Raw genomic sequence first — 26,834 nt, 5'->3', positions numbered from 1 at the left:
AATGTCTTGCAAGAGATCTTCTTCCTGTCTCTTGAAAAGTGGTTACATGGAGAGAGATTATCACAAGGAATCTTGAACCTATTGGTCATCAGCTTACCACTGCTGTGCATGCTGCAAATTTATGGCTTACATTAGAGGCTTGGCAGAATATTGGGAGTAAGATTTCTTCTCCTCCTCTTTTTTTGCAGTCAATTATTTCATTGGAAATTAATTTCCCTGGGTTCATTCCATTTCAAAATAGAGATGCTCTGTGTTTCCAGGTGAGACTTATGAGTTCATTTTACCCTGTGGCCAGGATACAATATACAAACCTTGGAGGACAGGGTGCCGTGTTGCCTTTGTTCCTCTTAATGGCAAGAAGTAATGGGTTAGAATACCTAACTGAAATCATACTGGAAAATAAATGGAGGAAGAAGGAAGGAAGGAAAGAGGAAAGGAGGAGAGAAAGGAGATATCGGCAGTCTAACAATTGTGCATCACTGGTAAACAGCGATAGCCTAGAATACAAGCCAAAGCTCTACCACTGAGGCAAGGATCAGTGAACTGACTAGATTCATAGCAGGAAGCTGCCGGAAGCTGGGGTCAAGGGTGACTGAGGCTAGATAGGAAAAACGAAGTGACATAAATGATGTTCTCTAGGCCCACATCCCATCTGCTGTGGGAGTGCTGAGTTGATGGGTGTTCACTAAGACGCCTGCATTTCCATGGGTTTGGACATTTGAATGGTGGTTCTCACTAGCCTCTCTGTTAGGTCAACTGAGCCTCACTTTTCCTGAAAACTTTCCTTTTCTAGCTGAGTTTATATCTACTCAGACTTCAGAGTTAAGGCCAAGAATCAACAATGGTTTCCCCCTTCTTCCTTTCCCACTTCTAACCTGCTTTCTAGATCAAGATCCTGGTCTTTTCGACCCTGCTTCTGAAATGTACAGCAAATATTATCACTCCTCTTTCCACCGCTAGCCTTGCTCTAAGTCACTTTCTAAAGACCCTCTGTCTTTAACAGCTTCCTGAAATTTTCCTTTTCATCTGTTATTGGCCTCTTTTGGTCCATTGGATCCATAGCAGCCAGACTAATTGTTAAACTTTAAATTAGGGGATTGAGGACATAGCTCACTGATTAACAGCATGTGCGGTGCAAGCATAAGGACCTGAGTTTAAATCCTTAATGCCTACATAGCAATTCAGTCATGATATAGGGCAACAGTTCTCAACCTGTGGTGCATGACCCTTTTGGGTGCAGCATTAGCAAGGTTGGGAACCACTGATATAAGGATATCCCCGATGTCAATGAGCCATGGGAAGTCTCCAAGTGTCGTAGAAGAAGAAGAAGTTGAGTGGTAAATGCTATAGAAGTCACAGAGATGAAAGTATGGCAGCTGTGAGGCATTGGTGTTTATTAAGCCTGTGAGGAAGCAAGTGAAGGAGAAATGGGGAAATGGTGCTTTCTGAGATAAGCAATCTTCTCTACCTCTGGGTCAGATATTAAAGTTGTACTGTTTCAATATTAAAAGTGTTTGTATCATAAAATCCTATGTACATTAGGCTCTTTATCCTGAACATGTATGTCTTGAATTCTTGCATGAAGGTCCTTGTATCTTTTATTTTTTATTTATTTTTTATTTTTATTTTTTTATTTTTTTAGGTCCTTGTATCTTATCATTTACATTTACAAGTCAGAAACCCCAAGTCTAGAGATGGCTAAGGTGAAATGGTTTGAAAGGTTGTGTGCATTAAACTGATTGCAGGAATTCAATACCTTCACTTTTATCTTAACATTATTTAAAAATATTATTATTGCGCATTGCTATTTGCCAATATGTTCATTTTGGTTTGTCTTCCATGTACAGATTTTAAGTGTCTATTCAACATTCTCTTGAAGAAAAAAAATAAACATTATGTTTGTGACTATTTTTCAAAAACGACAGACATGTAAGTCCAGCATTGTGTGTAGAGGTGAGGGTAAAACAGAAATATTTCTGGAGCTTACTAACTACCAGACTAGTTCTAGATACAGTCAGCAACCCTGTTTCAAGGGAATAAAGCCTGAAGTGATACAGAAGGACACTTGATATCTTCCTCTGTCCTCTCTATGTGCACACGGGGATGGACACCAAAACACGCACTTAGAGAAATATTAAAACTCAAAAGACACAAAACTCCCTTATATTAGATTATATACTAAACCCACTTAACCTTCTAAAGTTTCCAGTTACCTTTAGAACACTATTCAGATGGCATAATACACCATCTAGGGTCTCATACCATTTGGACTCTCCTTACATCACCAACTTCTTTTCCTCCACTTTCCCCCTGGAGTACCAGCTCCAGCCAAAGTGGGCCTCCTTTGGGTCTTCCACGATACTCACCCCATGGACTTGGGCATCTGCATGCCTGACTCTTCTCAAATCTATTTCTTCAGAGAAGCCGTATGTAACTATCTCAGAACAGGAATTCATTACAAGAACAGAACATAGAGATTTTTTTCTAGTTAATTTTATAAAGTAGCCAGTTTTTTGTTCTTGTCTCTTTTCTACAATTATTTTTTTATTCTAGACAGTGTTTTTCTGTGTAGTTTTGGTTGTCTTGGGCTTGCTTTGTAGAGCAGGCTGGCCTTGAACTCACAGAGATCTTCCTGCCTCTGCCTTCCTAAGTGCTGGGATTACAGGCCTGTGCCACTGCATTTGGCTCACAATTACTTGTTATCAAATTATCCCACTCTAATTTTCTTACATGTGTATGTTTGTGTGTGTGTGTGTGTGTGTGTGTGTGTGTGTGTTGTCTCTGCAAACACCAGGGCTGGCAGAGTATGGATCTTCCGTAAGTAAGAAGGAAATCCTGTTCAACAGGACTCAGTAGCTGGTGTTGGTTCAAACTTCTAGAATCTGACACCAGATAGTTTATTTTAGGCACATTTAAGCACAGTACAATTGTGGAGAAAAGTTTCCTGGTGACAAATGATTCAATTCCGTGTGTACAACCAAGCTTAAGACGCGTTTACATTGAGACTCGACAAAATACGTATGACCTCTTCCATAAACGTGGGTTCTGTTCACTGAGAAACAGTGCTCAAGATAAAGGTCTAGAGAGCACGTCTGCGATAAACAAAAAGGCCTGTTTGTGTCACAAATAGCCTAGCCCTACAGCTAGCACAGGAGTTACCTAGGCTATTATGATAGAGTACGTGTGACATCTCCAAGAAGGATGAGTTCTATTGACTGAGAAGCAAGATCAAGGTAAAGGTCGAGGGAGGAAGAGTCTAGGAAAAGCCAAATTGTCTGGGGGGGATTCAGGTGTAGCCTGTGCCTACAGATAGCACAGGTCACTAAACAGCCAATTATATCCATTTCTCACCTTCTGGGCAGAAAACAGGTTGAGCATCTTTAAGAAGCAATCCTGCCTGTTTACCATTCCTGGTCTTCCCAGTGCTTATCTGTGAGTACAAGGACCTTGTGCCCTCTAAACTTATAGAATTCAGCTCTATCAAGGTTTATGTCATATTCCTTAGTTTGCCTGCGTCTCTTCAAGTTTCCTCACCCCTCACTAGGCAGCAAGCTCCGTGAAGGGTCTTTTTTCATTTTGCTTATCCTATCATCAATATCACAGTGGGGGCATGGCCTCCACTTACCATTTGTTTTTATTTTTGTTTTTTTTTTTGGTTTTTGGAGACAAGGTTTCTCTGTGTAGTCTTGGCTGTCCTGGACTCGCTTTGTAGACCAGGCTGGCCTCGAACTCACAGCGATCCGCCTGCCTCTGCCTCCCGAGTGCTGGGATTAAAGGCGTGTGCCACCACGCCCGGCCTCACTTACCATTTGTTAATGGCTATAGTAGACAGTCCTCTAACACAGTGCTGCAGGTGAGTAGCTGTGTACCTTAGCCCAGAAGATACCAAGGGTGATGGGTAGCCCCTAGTGGAGGATGAGCAGCCTGTTGCGTAGCATGCTATTGTGCTGGGCTCTCTGGACTGTTTGTTTGTTTGTTTGTTTTTAATAGAAGCTGCATCTCTGCCTTGGTCAATGTGTTCAGGCTGTCCAGTTGGGTCACTTGTCGTTCTTATACCTCACTGAGAGGCTCCCCCATAAAGGACTTAATTTAGCACACTGTGCATTCCATTCCTGTTACGGGAAGTTCCTCAGCTCCCCCTGGGGTTTGGGGACTTTGATGAGAACGAAGTGATCTAATTAAGCTGTTTTGCTACAATAATTTTACATAATCTGGCTTATGTTTTTTCTAGAAGAATACATGCTTTAGAAATGAGTTTATGAAAATCCATTAAGTTTATACTTACAAAGACAAATCAAACATTTCCTCAAACTGCCCCCGCCCCCCCCCTTTTTTTTTATTTTTCTAGGCAGAAAATAAAAATGCTTCTCTGTCCTTATCCTCTCCTTAAATTCATTTCTTTGTCTTTGTTTCACCTCTGAATAATCTGTTCTCTCTGGGAAGGCTGGGTGATAAAGTCTGTGGCGCTCTGGGCTCAGCAGAGTGCTTGCCACAGATAGATACTGATGAAATAAAGGTAAGTGTACTCCTCATCACCATCTTTGTTTTGTTTTTATTGATCACAGTCATTCTCCCATTACTTTACATACCATATGGAGACAGAATTACATGCACCTTTTTTAAGGGAGAAACTTTTTGTATTTTTAGTGTATTGTGGAACTTTCTTTTAGACTCACGTGGAACTTGGCTCCTAGGAAAACCAAGGTACCATTTTCTCTTTTTACACAAATGGAGAAATTCAGGTGGAGAAAATCATGCTGGCTAACCCCTGCTCTCCCCAACACAAGCAAAAGTCCTTGAATGTTCCCACCCACTTTTGAAAACAGCCCTCTGTGGTAGATGGAAGGAATTTCTGCTGCCTGCATATGAGCAAAACCAACGGCTTTAGGTTAAATTGGTGAACTCATAGAAACAGATTAACAAAAATGCATATCGGGGGGTAACTTGTTTAGTGGCTCTATTGTTCCTGGAGGAAAATGAAAAATTGCACAACATAGTCTGTTTTCTAAAATGCCTAACTTGGTTAAAAGTGATTAAACTCTCAAGACCACCATGTGCAGGTCTGCGAAGAGAGGGAAGGACTTTCTCATATCTGAGAGTCATCCTCCTCCAAGCAACCAGCAAGGTTTTTTATTTTAATGTTTTGTTTTGATTTTCTTATTCATTCTCATCACTTAAAGACATGAGGCTTCTCTGAGACTACTGCAGAAAAGAATCCAGCTGGTGTTCTCCAACTGCCATTTCTTGTTCTCTGTTGTCCATCCATCAGAGAATTAGTCCACATTCCACAAGGCAAAAACTCCCCTCAAGGAGACAACACGAATTGAGATTGTAGCAAGGCCAGAGAGAGTGGACATTCTGTTGGTACCACTCCACGCAGTCTTGAGAGGCTTTTGCTCTCCAATAATGAAGCATTTAACACTCTATACTTACAAAATGCCAGGAATCTTCCTCTGTGAGTCTTACTGGTTTATCATAAGGGTCATGATCTTGGAAAGTCAACTGGTGAGAGCTGGTTAGGTTCTTCTGTTTAGTTGAAGAACTCATGTCCAAGCAATGTAAAGAGAATCATCTTGAGATCGATATTTGTTGCATACACTATGAAAGAAGGGAAACATATCAGCACATGAATTCCGTGTGTACCCCACTGTGGATCATGGTCATCTTATTTTCTGCAACAAGAACAAGATCAGAACATTTATGGATCTGAGCCTGTTAGTTCTTGGTAGTTTAATCTCCAGTTCCACCGTGAACAGTGTCTTTTTCCTTCTTCTTCTCCAAGGCACCCTCTGCCTACAAGAAGGAACTCTACTTTCATTGTTCAACTGCTGTTCCTTCACTGACTTTTTGGTTGACTTCTCCCTGGACTAGATCTTTCAGCCTTGCAAGCCTAAGCTTGTGCGTTTTAAGCTTTGGCTTCTGATTCTGTTGGTAGCACTCCAAACAGATAAGTAACTTTCCTTACTTATCTACTGAACCTCCTTTGTGAGTTGCAGGTTAACTTGGGACCCCCTCTCTGTTTGCCCAAATTTGCAGCTAAATTAAAAAAAAATCACTTTCCACCAGCATGATGACTTGACCTTCTGGCTTAACTAAGGATAAATGCCATGGACACTTCACTTTCAAAAGACAAGTTTTATGAAAGCTCCCTGAAGTTTATCTGTGTGTTACTTGAAAATTAAAATTGCATAAAATTCCCTGTCATTTTAATGAAATTGATGTGATTCTTTCCCCCCCACTCTTACAGTAATGAGAATTAGTGGTATGGGAAGAAACAGGGCATGAAAAGTTCCGTTAATCTTTCCAGAGTTTTAATTATAGGTTGTCACATTCTAATGCTTTAAAGCTGAATGGGCAGTTGAGTATTTGCATTTGATCCCTTGCATGTTTGCTGGATCCCTTAAATGCCATACCTGTAAAACGCTAGCTTCGTTGAAAACACTTTAGGCAAAACCAAAACTTGCTCTGTAGTTCTTTCTGTGTCTAACGTGATGCTTATGTAGTAATGTCCCAAACTGCGTGTGTGCTTGTCCTTCTTTCTCTTATCTTGTCTCCAATCATAAAAATTAACTGATGTGAAAAAAATTGCCTAAAGAACTGATGCTACCTCTAGGGGTATTTTAAATAGCCTGTATCTGTAACAGTTCAGCATCCATAGCCAATATTGTCCACATCCATCCTTGCTTTGTTCTTTCTTATCGAAGCATTTGCATGTAGAATGAAGGGGATAAAAACATAAAAGACAAAGGCAGATTTGTTTGTTATAAGAACATCTGTTCTTGCTAGGAAAAAAAAACTAGTCACATGATGTGGCCCATTTTCTTCCAATGCCCTCTCAGTGAGGGGTTTGAAAGGTGACAGCAGCCATCTGAGGCTTGAGTTGAAGGAGAGAATGAGTGAGTTGGTCAGTCTAGGGACTGGAAATGTATAAGGAAGCTCCATTTTAGTGTGTGAGTTCAAGGTATTATTGAGAGGCAATGATTAGGTTATATAACATGTGTTTACTAGCAAATCCTCCTTAGAGTCCCTGAACTACCTCAAGCCATCGGTACCTGATTTGATGCTCACCAGATTCAAGTGTGTCACTGAATGTCCAGGATTCTTATTCATGTGGGTTGCATGTTGGATGGTGACATATATATATACATACATACATACATACATATTCTATTTGTGCTGAAATTAAAATAAAATTCTTCACTCTAAATCCTCTGTTTTCCAAGAGGAAAAAAATTCTCCTAAACTTTAACTATTTCTGTAACTCTTATAGCCAGCCAAAATAAGAATTAGAATACTAATTACTCATTATTTTAAAAGCTACAACTTAGAATGATCTAGAACTACCTGTCTAGACATACCGTCATTTTCTTCCCTAAATAGTATATCGTAGCTTCCTCTCTTACATAGTTTAATATATTCCAAGTCATTTTTAAATATAAAGCTGACCATGTATTGACGGATTCATTCAGAAATGCTTAATCCCCAGCTTCCGCCGGAACTGAGCTCTGTGCCTTACAGGACAAGCTTGGTCTAAGTCCATAGCTTCTCTGAAGTCTTTGTCTTCACATTTCCATCTTAGGTCAATGATGGCACAGATTCCGAAGTTTACTTCTCTTGCTAACGGGAGTGCCTGAATACCCTGTGTTTCTCCATCTTGCACTCTCCTGCTGTTAACCGCCGTAATTCCTTGCTTCCCAGACCTGTCATTGGGCAAAATTGAATTTCATCTTGCCTCTCTTAACACGGGTCTCTTTAGACAACTTCGTTTATTCCCTTACCTAGTAATACTTTATTTGAAGCACTGTTTTTAATCATTATTGGAAATTTTTATTATTTCATTCTTTGGATCCTTTGATTATTTTTCTTTTTTCCTTTTTCTTTTCTTTGTTTTTTTGGAGGATGATGAACAATGAGAAAGGCCTGGGCCCCTCCCATTACCCTAGGAGTATTACTCATGGTGTTTAAGGCTAGATACAATTTCCATTGTGTTGTGTACTTTTATGATTGCTCTGGTTGCCAAATTCTGATAGGACTGTGGGTTAGTGGAAATGCCAAATTACGGTAATAGACCTTGAAGATTTGTTTCTCACCCACTTGGTAAATATTTTGTAGAAACCACACTAGTGTACTATGCTTAGAGAAGCAGGAGATTAATATAAATACAATTATGATGAATTTCTGATATCTAAGACTTGGCAAAAGTGCCAGCTGATTACTGATGGCTGCAAATCTTATTAACTGTTTTTACTACTTAAGATCTTGTAACTATGAGTAAAATAGGCCACTTCTTCCCCTCATTGTGGACGGATGTCCTTCATGTTTCAGTCGAGATGCCTGCTTCTGGAGAGTCATGTAGAGGCTTCCATATGATCGGTGGAAAGATAGTTTGCTGTCCAGGGTCATGTGCACCAGTGTGGCTTTAACAAACTCGATCTGCGTGCGGTACTTTGAGAACCGGTTCTAACTTTTGACACTTGCCACCATTCGTAGGCAAAGGACCTGAGACCCTGTATGCAGGGCAGAAGCTCAATGACAATGAATGGCACACCGTCCGGGTAGTGCGGAGAGGAAAAAGCCTGAAGTTAACGGTGGACGATGACGTGGCTGAGGGTAAGTGCAACTATGGTGGGTGTTGCCTCTGCTTTCAGTCCTGTCTGCCATTCCCCATTTGAAACTGTCTGTTTTGTTTAATAGACGTTCTCTACAGACAAGCACAGGCAAGGCTAAGAACTTCCCCTTCCTCTGAATCCTACAATCCTCTTTCTTTAACTTGGAATATACAGCTAGCCCATGGTTGCCATAGCATTTGCATCAGGCTCTCTCTTTGGTGTGGAGCCTATGCCCAGAGAATAGGGGTAGAGCTGTTTAGATCCCTCGATTACTAATAACTAAAAATCCCTGATCTGTGACCCTCCACTGGTCTGTTCTCTCTACCAACAGATGAACTGCTCTTTAGTAGAAGAGAGTGGAGAGTCTAAATCCATCCAATATCACAGGAAATGTAATAAATACTAAAGGAGTATGTGGTAGGAGGTCCTGGACATCTCTGGTTTAATTAGCTGTTCATCTATTTAATTGTTATTTACTAAGTACCTACTGTGTATCAAGCATTGTTTGTGGGAGGGACTGGCCATATAGTGATGCTAAAATATGCAAATCCTCTGCAGAGTGGAGTTTGTGTTTAGGAAGGCAATGTTTAAATGAATAAATCCATATATACATATATATATGTAACAGAACACTGAGAGTCTTACACAATGTGCAAGTGTTTCCGGCCAGCATGCTATATGTCAGCACTGTGCTAGAATAGTAGAAGATAAGAGGAATAGAAAATTTACCCATTTCCTGTTATTAAGCCAATTCAGTAGATTAAAAGTAAGGCTGGTATTTGAAAATGTCAGGAATATGTCTTGAGATTCCGGTGTAAATGGGCGAGATTATAACTGTCAATCAGACGAGAAAGCAAGCAACTGGGGCAGAGAAATCAAGCCTGGCTAAAGAAGGTAGCCTCCCTATCAGAATTTGATCGATAGCTGTAATTAATCAGGCGATCACCCTGAGTCTGCAGCGAAGCATCCCGAGTACCACAGTGTGCTGAATCCACATCCATATAAGAAGACTAAACTTGCAGCAGCACCTGGCAATTACATGGGACTCTGCTGGCATCTGAGCTGGCCTCTGACCTAGCCTTGCATTAACTCCCTAAAGGATGTTTGGGAAACCACTTGATATTCCTGACTCTTGTCTAATAAAGTCTGTAGCCTCAGCTGTCACCACCAGTGCATTCTGTGACGAGCAAGACAGTTGGGACAGTCGAAGCCTTGGGTTTAATACAATCAGTGCCAGTAAATGGTTTTATGCCTTTGGGATAGATAGAGGAAATCTCATTTTCTTCATTTCCTCATCTTTAAACTCGAACTTCTGTTATTTTTAAGGCCCTTTCCATCATGAATGTTCTGTGCTAGTGGGTCCTAAAATTTAATTTTAATTTATGAGCCTGATCATCATTACTTCTGGAATCTAAGTGTAATTGTGGTGTGGTGTAGTGTGGTGTAGTGTGTGTGTGTGTGTGTTTAGAGAGAGAGAGAGAGAGAGAGAGAGAGAGAGAGAGAGAGAGAGAGAGAGAGAGAGACAGACAGAGATAGAGATACAGAAAGACACAGAGAGACATAGGGAGACAGGAATCAGTCACTGCAGAGGAAAAACACAGAACATATATCCACTCAGCATTAGATGCCATGATAGTTCCTTTATGATTATCAGTTTCTTTAATCTTCAACAATTCAATACTCCTTCAAAATAAGTGTTCCTATTGCCATTTTACTGAAGAGGAACGGGGAAGTTAGAGCTCCGTAATTAAGCTTCAAATCCATGTCTGTGTGATCCCAAACAAGATGTAGTTTGCTGCACTTCACAATCCATCAAAAGAAAATGATTTCTCTTACAGTGTAGGCAAAACATAACGAAGTGGGTTAGGGTGAGGGAAGAAGGGAAGGGTTAGGGTTAGGGTATATCGGCCACAGTGCTCTGTCTCTTCCCGCCTAGAAAAAGAAGGCACGCAGAGCCCTACCAACTGTCACACTCACTCCGATTCCACAAAGACGCAATTCAGTCTTTGGAAATTGTTTCTGACCTACGGACCATCAGGGTAACTTAATGGTAGAAAATGCATGTAGAAAATTAGATGGGAGGAAAGGATTATGTTGTTTAGAAGCCTCTTTCAATCTACGTTAATTACTGAAGCTGTCCCCATGAGCTGTGAGGTCGAACAGGGGCCTGCAAGGGCTATGGTTGTGAGTGGCTCTAATTCCTCTGCATTTGGCTGCTGGTTAAAGCCCAGAATGATTATAACATATTATAAATAGATGCCACTAGGTGGCACTCTCGCCCCAATCTAGCGCAGCAGCGAGTCCTTTTCATTTTCCCGGAAAAACACAAAACATATACCCTGAGAACAGTCACAAAGACTTGCAGAACTAAGGGTACGGTAATCCCTTACCATGACCATTGTTCCTTATAGAACCTTCCGAATAAAGGCAATTACGTGCTGTGCTTTCTGTTAGCACCAACAATTAGAACGCAGGGCAAAACTGCGGAATGTCCGAGCCAGCCAGTAATTTTATTGGAAATAAATAATTTCTTTCACTTTCAGCCAAACCCCCTAAGTCAGTGCTGGAGGAAGACAGCAACTACAAAGAAAAAAGAAATTTGGGAGAGGAAAACAGTTAGTTTCTTTGGTGTTTTTTTTTTCTTTAACAGTGAAAAGAGGTTGACGAATTTAATTTTAAATTAGAGAATTCATAAAACCAAGCAGTGAGTCTAAAATACACACAGTCCCCAGGTTATAAGTGTGTCTTTTTGGCTTACTTAATAATCCCTTTCATGCTGTTTAAGGTCTCCCCGTGTGGCAAATTTCTAACTAGTCTGTACAAGTGACAGAAAGAATAGGCCAGGCTCACATGTCATCAAAGGCTAAGAAAGAAATAGTCTCTAACCTGGTGTTTTTCACTTATTATCATATAATTATATTCTTGGAAAAGTATTAAGTTCAGTTGACAGTTAATAAGCCTTGATTGATTGATTGTGCTGGACTTCTATTATTAAAAACAAATTAAAAGAATGCTTTACTTGGTTTATGCTTCTTAGAATAGCGACCTAATGTGCTCAAACCACATGCTTGGCCCAGAACTTCTTGCACGTATTAAACCTCACCTCTTTTTTTCACAGCTCTAGCCCAAATTTACTTCTCTCTCCCCAACCTACGCTCCAAAACAATTTATAATTTGTCAAAGTCTCCCAACAAAAGCTTACTACTTGTGTTCATAAAAAGTTGATAAAGTGAGGATAGGCAATGTTAGGTCATATGAAGCTCTTTATTGTAAGACTTATTTGATGCCTTTGATAAGCTAATGTAGCCGGGCGTGGTGGTGCACGCCTTTAATCCCAGCACTCGGGAGGCAAAGGCAGGCGGATCGTTGTCAGTTCGAGGCCAGCCTGGTCTACAAAGCGAGTCCAGGACAGCCAAGGCTACACAGAGAAACCCTGTCTCAAAAAAAAAAAAAAAAAATAAGCTAATGTACATTGCTGATCACCAATAATTAAATATGTGGATGGCTCATCACCTGTCAGAGAACTGTAGAAGTGGCTGTGCTACGAAGGGCCAAGTCATCAAGGTTTTTTTTTTAAGGAAAGATGTCCAATCAATTACCGTGAATTAGATGGAATGTTGTGAGATATTGTAATGCCCAGCTATGGAGAAGAAGTGTGGACTCATTTACATTTTCTACAGGGCAGGGGTAGCAGATCAATTTTATCTGCTGCCTTTTCTGGGCAAGGATATGAAGAATGAATCAAAATGTTCTTCAAAGATATTAGCGCATACACATAAGGACATGGGCTGTATTCTGTGCACACCTGGCTTCAGTTTGAAGGATCACAATTTACTCCTGTTGGGACCTTAACCAAACTGCTTCATCTCTGAACACTAAATGCTCTTCCCTCAAAGGCAACGTAATGATGCCATCAACAACTTTTTAAAAATATATTTTATTAATTTATTCATATTACATCTCAATTGTTATCCCAGCCCTTGTATCCTCCCATTCCTCCCTCCCTCCCATTTTCCTCTTACTCCCCTCCCCTATGACTGTGACTGACTGAGGGGAACCTCTTCCCCCTGTATATGCTCATAGGGTATCAAGTCTCTTCTTGGTAGCCTGCTATCCTTCCTCTGAGTGTCACCAGGCCTCCCTATCCAGGGGATGTGGTCAAATATGGGGCACCAGAGTTTGTGTGAAAGTCAGACCCCACTCTCCACTCATAATGGTAGTAATGACACATGCTGTAGTTGGGGTGCTTAGCAACTAGCAACGCAGGACATTGCATATAGACATAGGGAGTCCTCATTTCTTTTTATTCTCTTTAACCAAGCCATTTTTCTTTCCTCTGAAATGAGAGCATCTGCTCTGAGGTGTGTGTACGCTATTCAGCAACTGAGAGCAAGTTTAGGTTAAAGATGAAATTCAGAGGCAATTACCACATGCAGAGTTCTCTGTTACTAAAATAGGTTAGGTAACCCCTGGATTTGTTTTGTAATATTTGGCTGGTTTGGTTGAAGTTTCAAATGTCAATCAGGGTTTATCAGATGAGGTGCTATTTATTATAGGGTTTTGCAGGGAGCTAGTTGGCTTGGTTTTAATCTGTATAACAGGTGAGTGAGTTCTTTCTTTTTTTTAATGTGAATAATTAAGCAAACTCCTTTCTAATACGGGCCCACATTGCTGGATCCTCTCCTGCCCTTGACCAGTGAAGGGTCTTGCCCCTGAGTCATCCTAGAGTCTGTGGCTCTGAGCTAAGCTCTTGAATTCCCTTGTTCCTCGCCCACCCTAGTTATCCAATTTCTCACTCTCAATTAACACGCTATACATTTTTATTCTGATTTATAAAACTGGTTTCCTGGAAGGCAGGATTTCCTCCATACTTAGTCCTGAAGATGAGCTTTTCTAAAATTTTGCAGAAATTTTCAGCTAAATTTACAATTAATTGCCTCTGATTCCTTTTGGAACTCTTTGGGTCACATGAGATTTAGTAGTTTGCTCTGAAGTTGTTGTGTGGATGGATGTGAGTTAGAGGGAGCAGTAACATCACTGCACTGTAGCTTCTCTGACTCCATGCAAGTCAGCTGTGGTCCCTTTCCCCATCACTTTCCATGTGGGTCCCCACATCTGCAGTGAAGAGAGATGGGTCCAAACTGGAGCTGGGTGCTTATGTCAATCACTTCACTGTTTCAAAACATGTGAGTCTTAGGTTATACTCATTTCATGACTAGCACAATTGTCAATATTACGTGATTTCATGCTCTAATTCATTTTCCTAGTTACTCAATTGTTAACAAATTTAACGTTGCATTTTGATTTTTGCTCTAACTACAATTTATGTATTTAATGAACATCATTATTTTATTTTTGCTTATATTAAAGGAATAATTTGACAGTAGTTGTCAAAACACCACCAAGAAGCTCATCAAAAGTAAGCCTGATTTCTGTGCTCATGTGCAACTCTTTGAATCACGTCTGAGTTTGCTTCTGAGGAGGTAGAATCTATATTTAAAATCCAAAGAGATGAATAAATCTTTCAGATGTGGTTGAATCTCTTGGATTTGAGTTAATTTATCTAAGAAGATACATGCCCCACCCTTCCTCTTTGACACTCAAATTCTGGACCGATAGAGAAAGAAAGAAAAGTAAGATGTATAGACAGCAAATGTCATTCATTAGTGAGAAATGTGATAGTAAACAGTGGCTTCACCTTGACTGAATTTTGGAATTTGATGGAATTGCTAATATGAGCCCAATTTAGTCTTAGGCTGGTCATCTCCATAAGAGCCATTGGGATTCTTTTCTTTAATTTTAATTTTATTAATTTATTCAGATTACAACTCAATTGTTATCCCATCACTTGTATCCTACTGTTCCTCCCTCCCTCCCACTTTTACCCTGTTCCCCTCCCCTAGGTCTAAGACCTAGGGGGACCTCCTCCTCCACTGTATGGTCATAGGCTGTCACGTCTCCTCTTGGTAGCCTGCTTATCCTTTCTCTGAGTGCCATGTGGGATTCTTTAGCACCACCTCCATGAGTGCGTGCAGTAAGCTTGATGTTTCCAAAGTTGTTCTGGTCCAACGAAGAGAACTGCTTTACGGGGAGGGCTCTGGGCATACAGTTTCCTTTGCAAAATTCCTTAGTATTTTAGTTTATATCACTTCCTTTCTTCTGAAGAGTTATACAAAAATAAATAAAGGGGTTCTAGGAACGCCTTCTTTGTGGAGTTTCTTAAATGAGAAGGTGACTGACTCTATTGCAGGAGAGAGTATGCGGAATGGATTCCCTCTCCCCTTCCTCTGACACTGGGTGTGAGAACAGAATTGGTACAGTTTTTGTATGAACTTTCTGTAGAAGTGCTAAGGAAGCCAAATTCAACTCTGGCCATGCTAATAATGTTGCCCTTGTTTTCGGTTTATTTCTATCTCTGTGTTCATTATAAACCCTTTTCATTCACCACTACTGTTCTCACAGTATCCACACAAAGGCTGTGAAAAGGTACGACAATATGCCTGGTAGTGTCAATCAACTGGACTTCTCTTGATAGAGATTGTTAGAAACTCACCTCAGAGGAGCTCGGAGTGTGAAACCAAGTCTTCTATAGTTTTTGAAGTCCAGATGTTCTATGGTTAGTTGCAGACATAAAAATGATGTTTATTTTTCCTCTTCTATTTTCTCTAAACCTTTGGATTTGGCATTTCTCCAAGTCAGTTCAGTGCCCTCTGGTTGCTACATGGCCTCCAGGAACTCCATGCTTTCCTCTTATTCCTTTAAAAGGCTTTCTTGCATTACGATTTTATCACTGTCCCAGCAAACGATGTGGAGTTGAGTATCATACAGGCAGCTTTCACGGTTGTCAACTGGGTGCTCCTTAGAATGGCTTCCTAGGTCCAGCCATGAGCCTCGTTTCATCAGGAGTCTGAGGCCTAACAGATCAGGCCGTGCACTCGGCAGCCCTTCTATCCTGACGCTCTTTGAGAGGGGCTGACAGGAACACCTGTTGTGACTCAGAAATCTTCCTCCCTTCTCCCATTGTCCAAGAATCAAAGATGACCTGACCACCAACACATACTATAAACTATGTATCAACAATGTAGCATAGGATCTTCCCTCAACCTTGGAAAACTTAAGGAGAAGGCCACTTTGTGTGATTCAGCTGATGACTCTCACGGGGACCCTGCCATGCTGTCTGTGGTATTAACACATTTCCTACCAAAACTCATACCCCAAAGAACAATGTGTCTCAGCTCCTTTCTCTTGAAGCTTTGTTTTTGTTTTTTCTTTTTGAGATTACTACGTTGAGATTATAAAATTTATCTTTTCCCTTTCCTCCTTCTAAGCCTTCCCATTTACTTTCCTACTCTCAAATTTATGGCCTCTTTTTTTCATTAACTGTTATTGAATGACCAGACACACACAGACCCAGAGACACACACATATCTTCCCTATGATCGATTCATCAATTAGTAACTTTGGAACTTGTTAGAAATGCTGATTCTCAGCAGCTCAGGTGTTTGGGTGCAGACCAATCTTCAAGGGCCACGGTTTTACCATTTAGATCAAAGCCAATGGTTATGTGAATAGAGATGAATCCTGTAGTCCAATCTGATGATGATCAACTTAGGCAGGCCACAGGATTCAAGTATAAGGTATAGCTTGCAACAGGACAAGTGAGTCTTATTTCTAGGAAGTCATGACCAGTTATTGACATGTAAAATCAACACATGTTTCACAGAAGAAAAAAATAAAAATTTTCAAAAGCACCAAGTGAGTTACCACAGCAAGAAATTCTTGGTAATGAATTCTTAACACTCACTGATTTATCTTTACAAGAGTCAAAGAGGAAAATAATTTCTAATGATTTGTATTCAGATTGCATTGTTTCTTTTTCTTTTTCTTTCTTCCTTCCTTCCTTCCTTCCTTTCTTCCTTCCTTCCTTTCTGTCTGGCTTTCTTGTTTATTTTGTTTCTTTTGAGACAGGGTTTCTTTATGAAGCTCTGGCTGTCTGGAACTTGCTCTGTATACAAGGCTGTCCTCGAACTTGCAGAGATCTGTGTACCTCTGCCTCTGGAGTTTTTTTTTTCTGGAATGAATAAAATGAATAGCATTGTTCTTCAGCTTGTGTTGTCAGTCAGCTCACAGTTTCTGTCTGTGAGATGGTATTCCTGACAGCTGACTGAGGTCAAGAGTCAGGTGGATGACTTGGGTTGAGCTAGGACCACACTTCTTTACTGAGATCAGATCAGGTGTGCGCTCTAAGCTAGCCTGGGTATTTTGTTTTCTCAAATAGAACTCAGGAACCCGGAAACACGTTCCTCCTATAAAATAGAGTAAGGGGGCCGTGAGAACAGAATAACTTCCCATTTCTTCCTAATTTTTGATTTTTCAGGTACAATGGTGGGAGACCACACCCGCCTGGAGTTCCACAATATTGAAACTGGTATCATGACTGAGAAGAGATACATCTCTGTGGTCCCCTCCAGTTTCATTGGCCATCTGCAGAGCCTCATGTTCAATGGCTTGCTCTACATCGATTTGTGCAAAAATGGTGACATCGACTACTGTGAACTGAAGGCTCGTTTTGGACTGAGGAACATCATTGCTGACCCTGTCACTTTCAAGACCAAGAGCAGCTACCTGACCCTTGCCACCCTGCAGGCCTACACCTCCATGCACCTCTTCTTCCAGTTCAAGACCACTTCGGCTGATGGCTTCATTCTCTTCAATAGTGGTGATGGCAATGATTTTATTGCAGTTGAGCTGGTCAAGGGGTAAGTAGGAGAAATCACATAGTTGATGCTGGATGTCTTTACTGAAGCATCTTGGACACTATGGCTGTGAAGAAAACTGTCCATTTTACTCCCTGTCCCCTAGCCCACTAGTACTCTCCTTGATAATAAAGCTCCACAAAATGGCTAGGGCCAGAAATGATGTGCACTCCTAAGATTATTTAATGAAATTCTCCTAGGTTGATGCTATAATAAAGCTTTTAACTATGAAATGCAATTCTTTGAAAGTATTTTTGGATAAGCTCATTTATATGAAACATGGCCATGCTGTGTGTTGCGCTGATCAATTGGGGTATTGCTAATTATAATCTGCAGATGGATAGTAAGAAATGAAATCTAGTTATTTTTTTAAACACTACTAGAATTAAAATTTTTATTTTGAGAGGAGATCATGGACACACACACCCCCAATACCCAAAACTATGAAACTGTTTCCTGAATTTGGGGAAATTGCAGAAGTCAACATTATAATTTTTTTCAAACCTCTTTTGTCCCCTCTATACTGCTACCATATATTGGAAAGCAGTCAAATATGAACAAAGCCAGGACTGGGATGTAGCTGGTTTGCTAGTGTGTTTGTCCGGGATGTACATGGTCCTGCGTTCAACCCTAGCTCTAAGGACCCTGGGTGTGTGCACACACCTGTAAATCCAGTACTGGTGTGCAGGAGGCAAGAGGTTCGGTAACTGAAGACCATTCTCCACTAGATAGCAGGTTTGCGTTCAACTTGGGCTATTGTTTCAAACACATAAACAAACATTACCCTCATCAATATCGATTAAATTTTATTATTGTTCTGTAGTATTTTGTAGGGTCCTAACTGTACCATTTCTTAGATCTAGATATTACTATGGAGCATTTAAAAAGTAGATTTTGGGCTGAGTGTGAGTACATGCCCATAATGCCAGGATCTGAGAGATTATAAAAGGAAAATTATGAGGTCCAGGCCAACCTGTTCTATATTATGAGGTCTTGACTTTAAAAAAAAAATTAAAGGAGACTCTATGAATCTATAAATATGGAATTGAAATGGAGTATGATCTGATAATTACTGATGATTTTTAAAAAGTGTATTTAATTGCTATGTTGTTCCAGGTTAGCATAGGTGATTTGAAGGCCTTGTTTTTGATATATATGTGATTGCCACTGAACCACTTACCTGAAGAGATTTGTGCTTTTTTGTCCTGTGTAGGTACATTCACTATGTGTTTGATCTTGGCAATGGCCCCAATGTGATCAAAGGCAACAGTGACCGCCCCCTGAATGACAACCAGTGGCACAATGTTGTCATTACTCGGGACAACAGTAATACCCACAGCCTGAAAGTGGACACCAAGGTAGTCACTCAGGTCATCAATGGTGCCAAAAATCTGGATTTGAAAGGTAAACCTTCTACAGCATTTTGTATTTTAGAGGCCACTTCTCATCAGAAATGTTGTCTCTGTAGTGCAGCTCCAGGTTTGGAGCTCCAGGCATATTTTTTTGTACTATACACATTCCATTTGAGAAGTGTCGAATTATACCACAAAGCCACTTACCCAGTTTCTAGACAGACCGTACCTCAAAAATGCTTCATGATCTCTGATATTAGGAATGTCTTTTGGGGGCCTGAAAGATGAGGTGATAAGTCAAGATTTTGTCAAAATATGGGAGCGTCCTTAATAAATGGGGAAATTATTCAGCTAAGTCCTTTGTGCCTTGGCAACATTGTCTCAGCCATATTCAGCACTGTATATTAGTACAAATGCCAAAGGGAGAAGAGCAGCTGTTGCTCCTATAATGTGTTGTTAGTTGTTTGATTGGGATGCCTGTAAAACTCTCAGCACATCTTTTCTAACAAGCATATAAAAACTACTCAATAAGTGGCTGTTTTGTTGAAAATATTGTTAATCTTTACTTTATGGAATTAGGCAGAATCTTCTTCATACCATTCATATCATGATTCAAACTGTGTGAGATATTTAGACACAAAATGAATGACCTATAAGACATACTTAGTTTTTTTTTTAATTTTAATGATTTAGAACCTACGATAGTTATTCTTATTTTAGCGCGTGCGCGCGCGCGCACACACACACACACACACACACACACACACACACACACACACACATGCTTATGTGGTCATCATCTAAGGAACAGTCTAAAGTGCTTAAGCATTAGTGGACATGGTACCCCAGCCTGTCTCCACTCGGTCTCTTTTACTGTGTCCTTCCCTTTCTAGGTGATCTCTACATGGCTGGTTTAGCCCAGGGCATGTACAGCAATCTTCCGAAGCTCGTGGCCTCCCGGGATGGATTTCAGGGCTGCTTGGCCTCTGTGGACCTGAATGGGCGCCTGCCTGATCTCATCAATGATGCTCTCCACAGGAGTGGGCAGATTGAACGAGGCTGTGAAGGTAGAACCTCTCTTCTTTCCAAGGCTCAGCCTTGTCACAGCACTGAGCCTCCTTGCTGCTCTGCCAGTACCTTGTTCCTCAGTTTACCCATCCTCTGTCATTCTCCTTCACCATCCTACAGTGCATCCTCATCAGTGTCCTCTTGTCACTGGTTGAGTATGCCACACATGTGCCACACAGGCTCTAAGAAAGTGTGCTGGCAGATGTCCTCCAGAACTGCATACTTGGCAGTGAAGTGCCTTCCCTGTCATGGGCATCAGATGTCTCCCAATTTGTGCCTTTGTTTTCAGTGTCCGAAAGATTCCTATTTCTATTTTAATAATTGTCAAGGACGATGCAAAGGGTCCTTATCGATGTCACCATTAGTAAAATGCTTCCTATTTTGACTTATAGTAGCTGGATTGTTTGATGCAAACCCATTGGGAGACAGAGAAGTGATGTCAGAATGCCATGATGACAGAAGGGAACTAATATTTATTGAGTACCTACTGGGTCAGGCTCTGCTAGTCAGTCCTCAGTGTACTGTAGAGGACTCTGCTCCATCCCACATTAGGAAGACCTGGATTAAGGTCCAGCTGACATTTGGTAATTTATTTAATCACTCAGATCTATCTTTTCTTTCTCTGTGGAATGGTACGATAATTGGCACCTTCAAAAGTAGTGTGAAAAAAATCAGAAAGCTATAAAATGCCTGATACATAGTGGGTACTGGATAAACGTGGGATTATTGTTCCTGGATATTATCTCATGTGAGACACATAACAGCACTGCATGTTTACCCATGCTGCACAATAAACCATGCTCTGCCTGTGTCTATAGATGTTGAAAAATAACAGAGCTGTTGATGACTATAGGAACAACCTAGTTTCGGCCAGTAGAGGGCAGCAGTGCACACATTCTGGGTTCACTTCTGCCTTCAGTTGGCCAGAGTTAGTGACTGAAGGTCAGGGACAGGCAAAGGAGTTGCCTAATCAGTCACCAAGATACTCTACACAGTCTTTCCCTCAGGCTGAGCCCAATGGTCCTTTGTGCAATGTATGTGTTTCCTTGCATCCATTTCTCATTGTCCATGCCATAACTGTTCATTTACTTCCTGTGTTCAAGGTAGTGAACACTTTTAAAGCAGCTTGCATTCAAGTTAATCCCCATTCTCTTAAAGTGCGGTTTTGAAAATGCTTCTCTTCTTGGGCTACCTTGTGCTAAAAAAAGATGTTTGCCTTTGCCTGAGCCAGGTGTCTGTGTTGTACCAGTGTCAGGAGGATTATCTCTATGATCTGCCTCCAGTTTTCCTTTAACCAAGAATATGCTTTTAATTCTGTGTGCCTTTAAATATGGAGTGTGTGTGTGTGTGTGTGTGTGTGTGTGTGTGTGTATATGTGTGTGTGTGGTGTGTGTGTCTGTGTGTATGTCTGTGTGTGTCTCTGTGTCTCTCTGTGTGTGTCTGTGTCTGTGTGTGATGGGCAACAGGTTAGGAACCTAAAGGGCCCTTGAAGTAGACATTTTGTGTTTTCCTGAAAATGCTGCACAATTTCGTTCAACTTGGAATAAATTTTCAGACTTATTGGTCTAGTCATAGTTCTTCAGATGTTAAGAGATAACGCAGGGACAAATGAAGTATTTGGCATTCAGTTAAGGACCCTGCTTTAGGAGGCCTTCGGATGACAGTAGTTGAGCTTAGTTCAGGATGTAGCATATCAAGCTAAATTAAAACATGGAGTTACATACTAAAAACAGAAAGCAGGGCTAGAGAGATGGCTAAGGAGTTCAAAACAATTGTGCTTTTACATAGGATGCAAATTCTGTTCCTAGTACCTATGTCAGGTGACTCACTACCACCTGTAACACTACTTTCAGTGGTTCAACGCTTTCTTCTTACTACTGCAGGCACTGCACAAACACAGACACACAGACACACACACACACACACACACACACACACACACACATACACACACACAAATTGAAAATAAAATATTAAAAAAAAAGAAAGTTTAAGGCACTAGAGTGTTAAGAAGAATCCTTTTAATCCTCAAGTTATATTGACCAATAGAAATGCAATATGAGGGACTGGGCAGATGACTCTGCAGGTAAAGCAAGGGCCGTGCAAGCACGAGGACCCAGGCTTCAGATCCCCCAGCACCTACATAAATGTGGTGTGCATGTGGCAGCTCATCCTCAATCTCAAAGCACCAGAAACAGAGATAGGATACTCGAGTAAGGTTCCACTGGCTGAACCAACAAGCTCTGGGTCCAAGCGAGAGACTTCTGCCTCAGTAGGCGAGGCACCAAGTCATGAAGAAGATGCCTGGCACCAACTTCTAGTCCCTATACTCATGCTTGCACACACAGTGCCTGCACACGTACTCAAACCACACATACGCAAGGGGGGAAAAAGAAGGAATGTAGCACGAGTCACACATGTAATTTAAAATTTCTTAGGAGTTTTATTTTAAAGTGGGTAATATGATGGGAAACTAGTTATTTCATATTTTATCTTTGCTAACCCAATACATCCAAAAATCTTAACAGTTCAATGTGTGCCGTATAATGCCTTACGGATATTCAATATCCTTGGATTGTGTTGAACCTTCAAAAGCCTGTGTCCACACGTTTGAAGCTCTCTTGCCACATGTGTGTCTGGCTACTGAATTGGAAGCAACAGTTCTACAGAATGTGAAACTTGGTGTTACAGAGAAATGAAGATAGAATAGAATAGAATAGGATAGGATAAAAGGAGATTTAAACTAGCTTTTCCAAAAAAGAAAGACAGAAGGGAGGAGTGAGGCCTCTTCAGGAGAGCTTCAGGGGAAACAGTGAGAGCTCTAGCAGAAGGAAATTACCCATATCATTGGGGCAAATGTTCCCAGCCCCCCTCCCCTCCTGGAGCTCTGCATCAGCTTGTGTGATTCACCACATGCATTATGGTAGATTCCAGCCCTTCTCTAAGTACTGTGATTGTTCAAAGCCGGATACTGCGACTTGATGGCTCTCCCATCCATCTATGGAAAAGCCCGTGGGCCTAATCACATGCACTCTATTGCCATGGAGATAATTATGATGGTTGCCCACCGAGCATTAAGACTTCCCTACTGGGTGGGATGAAGTGAAGGGTGAGTGCCAAGGGAGGGAGGAAGGTCCTTGTTTATTGTATACAAATGACTTAGATAATTAGCTTAAGTGGCCAGGAAAAAAATGGCCAAAAAGTGGGTTAAGGCATAAATTACTGTCAGTGGAAGTCTGCAGCATTGTGAATAAGGCCCCAGAGAAGATCCTGGGAGCCTTTTTAGAATTCTGTGGAAATGACACTGTGAAAGATAGTAGGGAAGAAAAATGAAGGGCCTTAAACCTTGTAGAGAATAAAAAAGATTGGAGTCTCCTGAGTCTCTTGCACACAGCATGTGACTCCTACGAAAGTCTTAGGGTACAAGACACATGGGACGTACGGGAAAGAGTACACAACTTGGTGTCATTTCTTCCTAGAGACCAGAAAACAAGTTGGGGATAAGATGTCATTGCCAAAAGCCATGACCTGGTTCTACTTAAAATGGCAAAAATGTTATATTTATACATATTTAGGTTTAACAGACTAAGGTGTATTATATGTTCTTGCCAAAGTCAGTGGCATTGATATCTTAAGATCCATAAGGAGTAAATGCATTATTTTTCCTTTTTCTGACCCACTAGATGTATACGTAAGAAATCAAAAGCATTAGAAATTATTTTAAATTTTATGAATTTGGTATTCTTTGGTTCTCGGGTTATTTATATATTTTGTAGCTAAGAGTGATCTTGAAGTAGGTTTTGATATTATGTATCTGATTTAGAAATTAAGTCTGATTTCTAGTCAAACTTTAGCTGTGACTTTTGGCTTCTAATTTGGGGCAAGATTTTTTTTTTAACAATGCCTAACAACCCTTGGCTGGTGAGTAGCTGTTAAGGTCAACTTAGCCAAAGAGGATAAGGCATGCTGAGGAGAAGGGCTGCTCCACAGCTGTGGAGGGCAAACATCTGAGGGCAAACACCATGTGCTCCATGTTGGAACCGGCATGAATCAGTAAAAAGGACATTCATTTGGTGCCTTTTTGCCCACAAACATTTGCTTATATTCCTACAACCTAAACAAATTAAGCTCTTTGGTGTTCCCAGTGGGTCATCGGGGTAGAAATGCATGACTCCGGTGCCCTATTCCTTGGTGATATTTTCAAGGGTGTAAGGGGATTTGGGCGTCCAGGTGACTCTCCTTCTCCTGCTCAACTCCTAAATGTTCCAAAGTATTTTTGTGGGCTTTGAATGTGCACATGTGCCTTTCAGTCTGGCCACACACTGCCTTTATCTCTAGACTGAATGCCGTGGGGTTGGCTGTGTACGTGTGCAGTGTGGGGAGGCTCTCCTTGCCCATTGCTTGTGCTTTGTCAAGTTCACCGTTTTCCCTGCCCCAGCTCTGCTGACTTGGCTCCTGGGAGGCCTGCTCTGCCCTGGTTTGTGCATCTCCTTGTCTGTGCTGTCTCTGGTGACCTTGTAGAGCATTTCAAGTGTTTGTTTGAGTGATGTTGGCTATGCAGACTGCACTTTTGTTTCTGTAATGTTACCCAGTTGACTCTAACTAACCTCTGGTTATTGTTTTCGCTTTTTCTGTTCTTTTGCTAACAAAGTTGCGTTGACCAAAGCTGACCTACAAGGTAGAGAAGGCTCTTGTACCACTTTTGGACTGAAAGATGCCCTGTGTGACCCTTGGTATTATTACATTAGAGGACTTTTAGCTGTCACACCTTAGACAGCAGCCACTGTTGGGGAGGGGGCTGAAGCCAGTGTTCTTCCAAAAGGGTGACAGAAAACCAAAAAGCACACGTGGGAAATAATTGTACAAAGCATCTGTCATGGGGATAAGCACATGACTCTGTTCTGATAGGGTTGAAGAGGTTTGAAGCATCCTATACCACGACTGTCTTCACAACAGGATCCATTCTGGAAACAATGAACACTTCTCCTAGTATTTGCCATAGAGGTCCTGGCTCTTTTTAATTCATTCCTGATAAACAGAAGGAAGAACTTTGAAAAGGAAGATAGGGCCACTTGAGTTCTTATTACTCTCTAGGTCAGAAAGGTCATTTTCTAGAATGGGGCATCTAAGTGCTTGGACCTTAAGAACAACCGTATCGTTTTCTCTCAACTCATTTTGAAGAAATATTTTAGGCATGTGGGAGATTTTAATGTCGTTAGAACATCATTGAGATTGATATTTCCCATTCGGGATTTTGGTTGAGCACTTGAATTTTTCTACGGTGTGACCTAAGCAGAAAAAGTACTCCTGGGGAAGCAGAGGATCTGTTGCTTTTATCCTGAATACCCTACAAAAAAAAAAAAAAAAAAAAAAAAGCCTGCCTGGGACATGTTGCTGAATATCTGAGGCAGAAGCTGCTGCTTCTGTCATTCAAAGAGACACCTAGCAAAGTCAGTAATGGCCCCTCATTCCTGTTGGGTCAGGCTGCTTTGACTCAGAATAGCAAGGGAGGAACAGAGCATTTTAGGTGTCTTATGGTACAAAGCCTTCGATGGCCACTGCAGGCTCTGCAATCAGCTCAAATTATGAGAAGTACTGAAGGCAAAGGTAGATTTAAAAACTGATATTTTATGTCCAGGATCATTTCCTTTGCTTTGAATTCCTTGATATATACCAAGTTGGGTAGACATGCTAGTATTAACCTCTGAAGGTCAGTGGGTGGGGGACAACAAGTAATAATGCCATGTAGTTGGATGCAGTTCTTTTCTCTCCATCTCTTCTTAGCAAATTGAAACATATCCTAGTATTTATTACAATTAATAGAAAAAAAGAAAAAGAACATATATCTTGTAGTTCAAGCATGCTTTATGACAGCATTCAGTTTTAAAGCAGGTAGCACTTTGGGGGTAATATTGTTAGTCATTATGCTCAGTTGTCATAAAAGTGACCATGGCATATTCTGTAAGAGGAAGAAAAACAGAAGAGGGAGATTCAATGTACAGTATAGGTTAGTCTAAAGTGTTGAAAGCTCCTTTGGACCAGATTTAATAGGTTAAGTGATAAAACTAGGTATTCTCCTCAATTTTGCTGTTCTTCAATATACTATGTGGATTTTGACTTTCTAGATGCTAGGTCAGAGTCTTTCATTAGACAGTCTGTAGCAAGTCATCATAGAGTACCCATCCATGTTAATTAGCATCTCTCATCACTGTGACAAGGTATCTGGCAAAAGTTGCTTAAAGAAGGGGTTTTAAACTTGGTTCCCAGTTTAAGCAATGATTGGGTTCACCATAGCAAGGAGGATGTACTGTCAGGGCATAAGGGGCCTAGCTTCGTTGCATCTCCAGTCAGGATACAGAGAACCCTATGGAACTTTAGGCCAAGCTATAAAACATTAAGCTTGCTCTCAACAACCCATTCCTATAGTGGTGGTCCACTTCCTGAAAGTTCTTCAACTTTCTGAAGCCACCACCAAATCAGGGCCAAGTGTTCAAACACATAAATCTGTGGGAGAGCTGTTACATTAAATTTTATCAGCTGGAGTTCATATCAGAGTCAGTCCCTGCTCTCCACATAATTGTGGAGAATGTCCTGTCCATTGGGTAGATCAGAGTAAGCAAAAGATCAGGGATTCGATATTTGTTTACTACTTGTATTGTCCTTCGCTAGGGCAATAGTTTGAGCAGACCCCCCATTTTGACCACTTCCCCTTGGTGAGGAGACCTGATGGCACTCAAAGAAAGAATAAGCAGGTTACCAAGATGAGACTTGATAGCCTATGACCATATAGTGGGGGAGGAGGTCACCCTCCGTCTTAGACCTAGGGGAGGGAAATAGGGTGAAAGTGGGAGGGAGGGAGGAATGGGAACATACAAGTGATGGGATAACAATTGAGTTGTAACCTGAAGAAATTAATAAAATTAAAATAAAAGAAAAAAAAAGCTTGTCAGAGATTTAAAAAAAAAAAGAAAGAAAGAAAGAAAAAGAAAAGAAAAGAGAAAAAGAAGAAATAAATAAAGAAAAATTGTATGGATTTGGCCTAGGAGACC

The 26,834-nt window shown here is 40.9% G+C and overlaps 1 protein-coding gene across 28 annotated transcripts in view; it reads left to right on the top strand.

The window, feature by feature from the left end:
* The window catches only part of NRXN3 (neurexin 3), a 1,580,128-nt gene that overhangs the window by 750,443 nt on the left and 802,851 nt on the right, over nt 1-26,834 (top strand). For 17 of the 28 annotated variants that reach the window (XM_084791331.1, XM_084791309.1, XM_084791311.1 and 14 more), the window contains 5 exons: nt 8,491-8,610; nt 16,987-17,368; nt 18,579-18,769; nt 19,611-19,784; nt 24,437-24,463. In XM_084791331.1, coding sequence (XP_084647457.1) covers nt 8,491-8,610; nt 16,987-17,368; nt 18,579-18,769; nt 19,611-19,784; nt 24,437-24,463 — 894 coding nt within the window. The remainder of the gene's footprint in view (nt 1-8,490; nt 8,611-16,986; nt 17,369-18,578; nt 18,770-19,610; nt 19,785-24,436; nt 24,464-26,834) is intronic. The other 11 variants (XM_084791335.1, XM_084791320.1, XM_084791319.1 and 8 more) reach the window with 1 other exon arrangement.

The sequence above is a fragment of the Acomys minous genome (assembly GCF_964271855.1).
Source record: "Acomys minous genome assembly, chromosome: 8".
NCBI classification, from domain to species: Eukaryota; Metazoa; Chordata; class Mammalia; order Rodentia; family Muridae; genus Acomys; species Acomys minous.
This window is presented reverse-complemented; position numbering and strand designations above follow the sequence as displayed.